At 43.0% G+C, this 11,561-nt stretch overlaps 1 protein-coding gene across 1 annotated transcript in view; it reads right to left on the bottom strand.

The window, feature by feature from the left end:
* Positions 1-8,419: 8,419 nt before the first annotated feature.
* The window catches only part of ska3 (spindle and kinetochore associated complex subunit 3), a 4,873-nt gene continuing 1,731 nt past the window's right edge, over positions 8,420-11,561 (bottom strand). Inside the window, exons 4-11 of the mRNA XM_079170395.1 lie at positions 10,821-11,286; positions 10,659-10,720; positions 10,300-10,502; positions 10,012-10,206; positions 9,460-9,651; positions 9,240-9,319; positions 8,909-9,036; positions 8,420-8,711 (exon numbers count right to left, since the gene is read on the bottom strand). Coding sequence (XP_079026521.1) covers positions 8,554-8,711; positions 8,909-9,036; positions 9,240-9,319; positions 9,460-9,651; positions 10,012-10,206; positions 10,300-10,502; positions 10,659-10,720; positions 10,821-11,286 — 1,484 coding nt within the window. The 3' untranslated portion in view covers positions 8,420-8,553. The remainder of the gene's footprint in view (positions 8,712-8,908; positions 9,037-9,239; positions 9,320-9,459; positions 9,652-10,011; positions 10,207-10,299; positions 10,503-10,658; positions 10,721-10,820; positions 11,287-11,561) is intronic.

The following is an 11,561-nucleotide window of genomic DNA, read 5'->3' as shown; positions in this document are numbered from 1 at the left end:
AATGCACTAAGCTAAAGATCGTCTATTGGATAAGGTGAGTCACTTAAATTCACGGCAGTTGTAATATTTGGATTTTTAAAAATCTATTTGTATTATTATTTAACGTCGGATATGGAACCAAATGCACTGAAGCCAAATATCATCTATGAATAACATGATTTAATCTGTTAATTAGTATTTTACTGAATATATATTTAAAATGGTCACATTTTGGTAAACAACATTTTGTTTAAATTAGAAGCAGCTGTAATTAGTATTTCATTGAAATTTTTAAAATATTTTTTTTTCCACAACTCAGATGACTACAAAATGCATCATATACCAAAGATCGTCTATTGGTACATTATTCACTCTTTGTTGTTGTTTAAATTAGCAGCAGCTGTAATTAGGATTTTGGGGGATTTTTATTGAACATTGTCACATTTTTTCTAAAAAAATCAAGACTCCTCTATGTATATGAAGCAAAATGCACTGAGCCAGAGATCGTCTATTCACAAACAATATTCACTCTTTGTTTTAGTTTTAGGTTGCGGTAGCTGTGATTAGTGTTTAATTGGAAACACAGAATTTGGCATTTTTTTGGGAGAAATTAAGCTTTAGTTAGTTTACAGATTTATATTATTAATAAAATAACATAAATCAAACACATAAAAAGGTTGCTGCTTCCCCCAAACTTTAATGTTTCAGTCCTGGAGGCAAAAGTGAAGGAAAAAAACAAACAAGAAATCAAACGTTTAGGTTTCACATGCGACCGTGACAATAAAGACAAACAGCAGGATAGTGTAACGTGTGAGAGGATCATGGAGACATTAACCAGCTCATCGGTTTCTTTCATCTCAACCTGGGAGTTTATAGACTGGCAGTTAATGGGAAGTGCTGCTTTGTAGAAGAATCATCTCATATAAAAACCCACATTCCTGCTGGAACATAATGGAGATTCAACCATCACTGCTTTTAACTGTCCTGAACTCCTGAAAATAATCCTCCAGTTTACTTTCAGTCTATAACAACAACAACGGCTTTCTTCTCCGTCCAGTCAACCAACAATCAGAAATCAGAGTTCAGAGACTCCAAAGAAAGAAAGGAGATAAAAACAGAAGACCGATAACCTTAACAGTGACGACCACCGGGGCTGGTTTAACTAAAAGAAAAACCACAAAAGACTTCACAGGGGGAATAAAACAATGATGTAACAACACATGACAAACATGAACAGGAAAGAAGGCACGGCCGCTTTGGGCTTCCATAGAAGGCCGATCTGACACTCGGCTGGTTTTTGGTTCCAGAGCCGAAGCACAAATCTCTTCATAAGAGATCGTACATGTGTTATTGGTTGACATCGTTCCGAATTGATACACGATAAATAGTTGATGGATGAAGGGCGTTACAGATTAACGGGGGACATTTCTTACTGTTGGCTATGGAAGCCCATTAGTGCCACTGTGAGCAAAAAGAAAATCCTGTAAGTCATCATTATGAGAAACTATCTCAAAATAAAGAGTGAGCATCGCATGTCAAAATAATGACTTGGGATCTGGAAAATAATGAGTAAGTTTCTCTAAATAATGTTGATACTAAGTCCAAACAATATTTTATTCTCTCTCGTTCCTCACAACGGCGTTCATGAGCTTCCGTACTCTCACGTAAAACTTGGTGAACAATAACGGATTATTATACGATACAAAAATAAATATTAGTGGAAACAGGCTGATCAGGACCAGCTTTACAAACTAAGGCACCAGCAATGCAGCACAACTAAAGACGAGTTTACACAAGCAGGGGCTTGTTTCTATGATGCACTGAATATAAATATTATTTTTAGGTGTAAACTACATGAGAGCCCATATGTTCAGCGTGCAGCCTGGTACCGTGACTAACAGAAGCGTCTCCGTGAGCTCGTGGTCCAAAAACGGTTACAATCAAATCAGAACACGTCGAACGAAGCGTCACAGAGTAAATGTAAGACGTCAGCGCTTCAGCGTCTGTGAACGAAAACAACATTCCTTCTACAACGTACATCTCTCAGTCACAGCCGGATGATGCTTTGATCCAATATGACAAGAAGCATGTCAAACATATATGTAACCCTGCTCCCCGTTATCTACGTTAGACTACGTTATATTACGCTTTAACGCTTAAACCATTTTAGGCAAAACACTGAACTGGAATTTAAGAAAATGTAACCTGCACAAACGTCTTTTAAAACACTAGTGTGGTAAATATTGACTTCATTAATCATACAATCACTGAATGGACACGAATCCATCTGGCCTAAACTCACCTGTGGTGAAAACTATTCATCTTTTTTTGGGTCCGTTTCCACTTAGTTTACCGCCCAGTTTAAAGTTTCTGCAAGCAGGGCTGTTTATTCTGCGTAAAAAACAAATACGCCAGTAAAGCCCTGCTGAAGAAGACGTCTGCCGTCAACCTGGAAGCTATTGGTGGAAAAAAAACAACACCAGACTTTACCCATTTGGTGGTAGATTGGTCTGTGGGTGGTGTGTGTGTCTGTGCTAACAGGCAGCTAATCCTCCCGTAGTGACTGATATAAAATCATATCTGCATCACTCTGCATGCTGCTCTTGTTTTAACGTCTCTCTGTTTGGTGTCTACTGGTCTTTATTCATAAGAAACAGCTGGGAGGAATCAATCAGCTGCTGCAGGATTTGTTCTGTAAACAAAAAGACAGGATTGGATCGGCTTTGCACATCGCCTGCACCAACCGAACTAACAAAAAATAAAAAAACATCCTTTGCAGCCGAGTTGCATAAGTTATTGCATCTTAGCAATGTGGTTTCTGGAGCGGTGTAGATAACAGCGGAGTCACATACGCTCGGTTTTCTACACCAATCGTGTAGTGGGAGAAAAAGGTCACGAGGTCCAAAGTAGTAAAGGGAACTGAAGCGTCGTTGTGTCTGAAGTGTCCAGCGTGAAGGAGCACGAGGCGTGTTCAGTGCCAATCACTCTAGAGGAGCAGCGGAGATGCACAGGTTGTTTAAGGCACAAGCAACTTGCACGATCTTGTCGAAGGTCGAGAGGTTGGAGGTGCGCTCGGAGACCGCGGTGAAGGGGCTCTCCACGGGGCCCGTGAGCATGGCGTACCGGTGCATCACCATCGAGATCACCCTCTCCACGTGCCTCTGCACGCTGGCCGTCTCCGAGGAGGCGTCGGGGCTCGGCGGCGAGGCCTCGGAGCCTTGGTGGGCCCCCTCGCCGGCCATTTTGAACAGGGCTCCTCTGGCGGCCACGGAGTCATCGATGTCGAGGTCGCGGCTCGCCAGCACGACGTCTCCGGGGAGGAGCTTGCAAAGGAACCCGCAGCCCTCCGCCAGGGTTTTGTCGCTGACGTTTCCCAGCACGCCCCTGGAGACGAAGGTGACCACGCCTTGAGGCGCCACCCCGATCAGGTACTTTAACACGTTGGGACTCGCCCCCGCCCCCTGAGAGCATGGCACCGCCCCCTGATGCTGATGATGCTGCTGCTGGTTGACCCGGGAGACCGGCTCCTCAAAAGGCACCTTGAAACAGTCCACGATGACGGCGCAGTCCGGGTGGGAGGCGCGCAGAGCCGCCGGCAGGTTCTTCCGGAGCTCGGCCCTGGAGGGCCAGAAGACGGCCGTCGGCACCAAGGTGGAGGACATGATGTTGACCATCTGGTGCACCGTCCTGGTCACCGTGCCGACCTTCACGCCGAAGCGGTAGGCCAGGTCCTGGTTGCGCAGGTCCAGGCGGAGGCGCATCAGTGTCAGCAGCAGCTGCTGGAACTTGGAGAGCTTCGCGGTCTTCATGCCGTCCATGTGAGGCGCCAGCAGCCACATGACCGTCTCCAGGACGAAGAAGTTTGGCAAGCCGGTGTAGAACTTGACCTTCTCCGCGTCGTTCCTCAAGGAGTTCTCGGAGAGGGACATTTTGTCCACGGACTCCCTGAGGGTCTGGTTCTCCTTCTTCAGGGCCCTGAGGACGTCCTCAAAGTTCACCGCCGCGTCAGACGTATGAGCAAACTTTCCTTTCTTGCTGTCGCTCATAGCTTCGTCGTAGTCGTCGTCTTCGTCGCTGCTGAGTGAAGAGGAGGCGCTGTCCTCCACAGCGGCCCCCGGTTCCCTCTCCTCGGGACGCCCCCCCCGCCGTGGACCGGCCCTGGCCCTGCAGGAACAGCAAGGCGTTGGCCGCCTCCACGCGAGCTTCTTGCTTGTCCAGGATCTCCGGAGTATCCGGCTCCTTCATCTCCGGGGACGAGGGAGCGGACGTGAACACAGACGGAACATAATCTGGAGAACGAGGGTTCTTCACCTGTTTACCTGTACGTGGACAAGAAGAACAATCTGAAGGATGTTTAGGATTTAGAGGTTTGTTGTTTCTTTGATGGGGCTATAATCTTCCATCAAAGGTCAGTTATTATACAGTTATTATACAGATATGCATGAATTTGCACAAACAAAATATGAACAGTAACCGTATCCAATTAAAATAAATTGGGTAGATTAAGTCTGTGTTAAGCTTCATAATAGTTTTGGTTTTCTATTACACATCATTGAAACTGATTTCTTTGAGCTTTGGTAGAGGTAAGTCATTTCAAGTTAACTATTGGCTAAATAAAAAGGTTATTGTGATTACGCCACACTGTACATACAGAATTTAAAGGGCCAGTGTGAAGGATTTATTGGCAGAAATATAATATAATATTCATTACTATGTTTTCATGAGTGTATAATCACCTGAAACTAAGAACCGCTGTGTTTTCGTTAGCTCAGAATGAGTCGTTCATATCTACACAGGGGGCGGGTTCTCCTCCCAGAGTCCATGTTGCACCTCCATGTTTCTACAGTAGCCCAGAAGGGACAAACCAAACACCGGCTCTAGAGAGACTTTCACGTTGTTATGTTCCTGTAGATCTCCGACATACTAATAATAGTAATGTCTTTTAAATCACTTCTTAAAACAGACTGTTATGTGATGTCGTCGCTCTTCTGCTTTGTTTTATTATTGATATTATTTACTTTTATTAAATAATTTTCTTTTTCTTTCTTTCTTTCTTACTTTTTTCTTTATTTGTATCGTATTGATTGTTTTCATGTGTCATCTGTTGTACTGTTTTATCAGAGTTTATCTCTTGCTTTGTTGAGCCTTCTGTTGTTTTTATTGCCTTACTTTTGCTCTTTTTAAAGGTGCTGTATAAATAAAGTTATTCATAGTATTACATGTAAAGGGAGGAGCGAGAGGAGGAGTATTCAGCCTCACCACTAGATGTCACTAAAGCCTACACGCTGCTCCTTTAAATACAAACAGACATATTGAGAAATATTGAGAATAATAATATGCTGACAAAAATACACAGAGATTCAGTCCTGGTGGATTAATATCTATTTGGGTGAAAACAATCATATTGTGCTCAGAATTGTGTGCATAACTACATGTTTAGTTTGTATTGAAAGGAGAAATAAATTGAGCAGAAGCTTCTGCAACCTGCACAAATAAGACAAAAATAAACTGTGATGTTTCCCAAAGCAGCCACAAACTGTGATATTTGCACTGACTGTATATAAATGAGGTTTAATCTTTCTATGCAAACAAGCCTGATGGCAAAACTCACAAGGATCAGCGCTGCTCATGCAGTTACAGTGAAATGTTTGAGTTTTACCACCTTCAGTGATAGAAAGTGACTTAACAGACAATTATTGTTATTCAATGAAAATCCTAAAAAACTGGTTGCAGGTGACTTTTGTACCTGCCGGTGTAAAGGGACTGTGTTGTTGAACTTGAAAAGTAATAGTAAAATAAATTAGATAAATAAAAAAATCAATAATAAAAATCTACATTAGATAAATGAAAGTAATAAAATAAAATAAAATAAAATAAAGTAAAATAAAAATGAAAATAAAATAAAATCTCTCAGTAAATATTTCCAAACAAACCCTCTTTCTTTATACTTTTTTTTAATTTCAGTCTCCGTACCTGAGATGAAGTGAGTGCTACACAGCCGACTGCCGTCGTTCGGTACCCAGCCCTCCCGGTTAACGGCGGCTATCCAGCGCTGCTTCCTCTCGGGGTCCCGGGGGAATCGGTAGAACGATAAAGAAGTGCCCGGTGTCCGTCTGTTCCTGCAGCCCGCCACCACGCACGTGTGCACCATAGTAAAAAAAAAAGGCCACGAGCGGAGCGGAGCGTGGAGGTGTGCGCGCTGCTGCTTGTTGGCTGTTTTTTGACTCCCAAAATGGCGGCCGCGGCTAGAGGCAAGGGAGGGGAGAAAAAAAAAAAGCTCTAGCGTCGTCATCAACGGTCGTTTTGCATTCGTCGATCTGATTGGTCCGTATTTAGGCTACGTCACTGACATTAGATCTGTACTCACGCGGTGCTGCAACGACGCTAACAGCTAAAATAAATATCAGGAGATTAACAAAAAACGTGAAATGTATTTATATATTTAAATGTTAGTTAAATATTTTATTTAAAAATGTTATTTAAATATAAAATATATATATATATATTATATATTTACAACTGGAGTAGTGAAACTATGGTGAGGTTTATTAAATAAAATATATATTGAACGTATTTCTTGTAAATCACATCAGTTTAAACGCTATAAAACGCTTTAATATTATTCCTATTATTTATTTTATGTGATTAAATGATCATTATTCAAAACAAAAGAAAATGTGTAACTCTAAACAATGCACCATAATGTTTGAAATGTGATATGATCAATACAAATATATATACTTTATATTTATATTCTGTTTGTTAGAACAGTTGTTTTTAAAGAGGGCTGTTGAACAGAAACCAATAACTTCCTCCCCGTTTGAACCGATTTATATATTTACACGTATCAATACACACTTTAAGTGGGCATTGTATTAGCCTTCAAAAGTATTTAATTAATTTAAATTTAAGAGTAGTAAATAAAGAAATACTTATTTTGAATAAACTACTATAATGTGAAATGTGTTGTTTCCTCTGGTACATCGAGGTTTTCTCATCTAGAAACAGATTTTCTTGTAGAACTGGTTGAAAACTACACGTTTACTATTGTTCTGTATATAAATGTTACTGTATAAAGCGAGCGAGCGATACAGAATCAAACTATGTTATTGGTCATTATCTGAAGCTCCGCAGCACAAAAACAACTTACCTGTATTTGTGGTGAAGTTCAGAGTTTTAAATGCATGTACTCAAGTACTGTGGACTACTTAATTAAAGTACAAGTACCACAAATAATAATAAGTCACTATTGACCATTCCATCCAAAATGAGTCCTTTAACTTTGTGACTTTAAAGTTTACTTTGATGCTTTTTCTATTCTCTCTACAGTGAAGTATTGAATGCAGGACCTTTAGTATTTATATTCTCTATTTATATATATTCTATTAAGTATTTCTACAGTGCGTTATTGCTGCTTTTACAACACACCGTGTGACCAAAAGCTGCGATTGAGAGACTTTAAGTCCTTCACTTTGAAATCTCACCACGAGACCCAAAATCAGAAGCAGTTCTGGAGTTTAAAAGTCGACATAGAAACAGTTGACAAAACAATCTAACAGTCGGGACTGAATTATCTGCCGCTTCAAAGTCTTGTGTGTGTTTACACGTGTATGTGACAGATGTTTTGGTCACCACCGGTCAATGGAAGTCAATGGAAGTCAATGGTAACACTGAGACACATAAAGGAGGATCTTCCCTTAAATATGAACGCCATGTCGTCGTTTACACAGTTAAACATTATTCAAATATCTTTCTAATACACTGCCTTAGAGAGCTCATTTCTATAATATGTTTATTAACATTAACATATATAGAGTATATATATATATATATATATATATATATATATATATATATATATATATATATAGAGTATATATATATATATATATATATATATATATATATATATATATATATATATATATATATATATATATATATATATATAGAGTATATATATATATATATATATATATATATATAGAGTATATATATATATATATATATATATATATATATATATATATATATATATATATATATATATCCAGTACAATTGACTAGCCATGCATCAAAACTATTTACAATCTATACATAAAAATTAGTCCTCGTTATACAGACAGCTGTAAGTTAAAGATGGATGAACCAGGTGTGCCGTGGGTCCGGATGTCTCTACATTAGTGTGATGGACCTTTAGTGGAGCACAGTCTGTACAGGGAGGTGTTCCTGCTCCTCCTCTAGCGGAGCGTGCAGTCTGTACAGGGAGGTGTTCCTGCTCCTCCTCTAGTGGAGTGTGCACAGTCTGTACAGGGAGGTGTTCCTGCTCCTCCTCTAGTGGAGTGTGCACAGTCTGTACAGGGAGGTGTTCCTGCTCCTCCTCTAGCGGAGCGTGCACAGTCTGTACAGAGAGGTGTTCCTGCTCCTCCTCTAGTGGAGTGTGCACAGTCTGTACAGGGAGGTGTTCCTGCTCCTCCTCTAGCGGAGCGTGCACAGTCTGTACAGGGAGGTGTTCCTGCTCCTCCTCTAGCGGAGCGTGCACAGTCTGTACAGAGAGGTGTTCCTGCTCCTCCTCTAGCGGAGCGTGCACAGTCTGTACAGGGAGGTGTTCCTGGCTCCTCCTGTGTGCTCCAGCCTCCTCAGCTCCGTCAGACACAGGATGTAGACGGGGGTCTTGGTTCCAGCAGAGCAAATCCTCCTCAGCTCCTCCATCTGAAACTCCGTCTGTTGTCCTGCAGAGGGCAACGCAGAGCAACCGGTTCAGAGGCATCAACAAGCTGCAGAGGCCACTAAGTTGCTCCTAACAGGTCCTGTGTTGTTGTTTTTGTACTCTTTGTTAACATGATTTATCACTAGTATACGTATGACTTATACGGAAACAATAACCGTAACGTATTAACTGTGATTATCAGTGTTGTGCAGCACCGACCTCGACTCTCCTCAGTGAACGTGTTGATGTTGTGGACCGCCTGGTTGAGGTTGTGCAGAGTCATCTGCTTCAGGTATTTGGGTAAACTCTGGAACTCGCTCTCTGACACCTCAGACAACCTCACAGCTCTGAGAAGAGACACACAACACAAAGTACAGGCGTGGATGATACGAGGACGGCAGAACTAAAGCAACAAGATGGAAGAAATAAACACTATGAGTAGACAAAGACAGGACAGACAGAACTACACAAATGATACTACTTTTATTGTTATGTTTCTTCTACTCTTCACAGTGGTTCAACCCCTGGTTAGAGGGAAGTGTTTCTTTACCTGATTTTATCATTTTCTGGCCGGACATTTGGGTGCACAACCGCCATGGCCGTCCTCTTCAACTTAGCCTGGGTCAGAAGCTTGAAAAGAAAAAGAGAAATCATGAGAACGTGGATATTAATTTGATGTTCTGTCACACCACCTTAAAGTCTCTCTTAAAGTCATGCGGTTGTTTGGAAGGCTGGGATGTGGAGCAGCAGCTGAGAGAGACGGGGCTCACTTTACAGATGTCCTCCGTCACAGAGCTGAGGTCGGGCATCTCCGGGGTGCTTTGCTCCTGGTCGTCCGTCCTGAGGCGGGGCGTCCCGAAGCTGAACTCCTGAGTGGGTCCGTCCAGCTCCAGACTGGCCACAGCAGACCCCTTGATCACCTTTTTATGCCCCAAAGTCTTCTTCTGCATCTTAGCACTTCTCTGGAGGTTTAACACGAGACAGGCAAACATTAAACATTGAACAAAAGAGGCTAATTCCCTGACCTCGTTATTTAACGGGTGTTTGCCTCCAGTCTTTCCTTTGTTTAGCCTCCAGCTAACACTGTGACGTCATCATGACGGTCTATCGTGTAATTAAAATGTGCACCCAGGCGTGTAGCTCCTCCCACATTAAAGACGTGCGGGGATGACCCCGGATCTCTGTCGGGGAGTCACATTATCAATCAATCTATCTTCAATGTGAATTAGAAAATGGTCGGCGAACCACCCGGTACCCCATCTGGCCCGCGGACCACAGGTTGAGTTTCTCTAATCTGGGAGGAAAAAGTGCGTTGGTCTTACGGTTTGTAAAGAATTTCCCAAAACAGACTCCAGGTTCGGCATCTCCGGCATCTGCATGTCCTCCGCGGCCGTGACGGTCACATCTGGACCACCGTATTCCCAGAGCCGCTTGGAGCCGGCCGCTCTGCTGCGAGGTGACGGAGGGTCGGAGGCGTCGGCAGCTCGCATGTTGATCGGCTCGGCCTTACGAGCGCTCTGTGAACGCAAACGTGTTAAGAAACTCTGAAGTTCAGCGATTCTGGACGAGCAGATTAAAGAAATGTGTTATGAATATTCAAACTCGTGTACCTTTCTGGAGGTGGCCATGCGGTTCATGTACGGGGTCTGAAACACGGGGACCTCGGGGGTGGAGGGCAGGTTTCCAGGTGGACCGGGGGGGGATTCTGGGTCACCGTCGCCTTGTGCCGTTTGGGAGCAGCGGCCGTTTGTCTTTCTGATTTTAAACCCCGGAGTGTAAAACACAGGCGGCTCTGGAGACACCAAGTCCAGTGCTGAAGCCAATAAAGAACAAAGTGATGTAAAAAGAGACAGAAAAAATGTCCGGTCACATATTTAATCCTGTTTTAAAAAATGTCTTGTCTGATGGAAGATGAGGCTTAAACTTAAAACACCAGTGAAGAAGAGGAGGAAGCTCCAGAGCTTCATACCTTTTGATTGCAGACCCTCCATGAGGACGTTCACTGGTGGTACCGGCATCTCTAGAGCCGGTCTGTAAAGCAGAAATAACAGACGGATCTTTAGCAGCACTGCTGCAGACCCTGCACACTGACAGTAGGTCACATGTTCTATCGTGTACTGCTCGTTGCTACCTTTGGGGCTTTTCAACGTTCTTCCGGAAAAGATCCATCGTGAAGTCGTTGTTCAGACACATGGTGTGCTCTGAAAGGCCAAAGTCAGGCATCTGAGGCGTCAGCAGCTCGTCGTCGTCCATCCGCAGGGCACGTTTGGGGGTCAAGGCCATGTGTGGCGGTGGTCCGGGGGTGTTGAGCGACGGGTGAGGGAGGCTCAACTCGGGCATCTGGGGAACCTCAGAGCACAAACCGGCCAGAGCCCTCTTCATCTCCACCTCGGAGAGGCCGAAATCAGAGAGCTGAGGGGTCCGCAGCATGTCGGTGAAGAGTGGAGGTCCCGGAGGAGGCGATGAGGAGTGACTACCTTCATCATCATCCTCCTGGCTTTCTCCTCCTCCTCCTCCTCCTCCTCCTCCTCCCGTTGATGATTTAGCTTCATTCTCCTCTTCTGCTTCATCTTCAGCCTCCAATGCCTCAGCTTTGACTTCCGTGGAGGGAAAAAAAGTCATAATGAAAGATACTAAGTTTTATTTTGAGATACTAACTCATTACTTTAAGATAGTTTCTCATCGTAATGACTTTCAGGATTTTCTTTTTAATCACTGTGGCACAACACTAAAACTCTGTGCAATATAAATACACTGTGCAATACTACAATTATTCTGTCTGTGTGTATATATCATATTTTAGTTATTGTGGGTGGGTGGATCTCTCTCTCTCTCCATCAAGGGCTCCAAAACCTCAGGGCTTATTGGAGCT

Source organism: Pholis gunnellus, assembly GCF_910591455.1.
Source record: "Pholis gunnellus genome assembly, chromosome: 12".
NCBI lineage: Eukaryota > Metazoa > Chordata > Actinopteri > Perciformes > Pholidae > Pholis > Pholis gunnellus.
The sequence above is the reverse complement of the archived record's forward strand: the minus strand, read 5'-3'. Positions and strand labels throughout refer to the sequence as shown.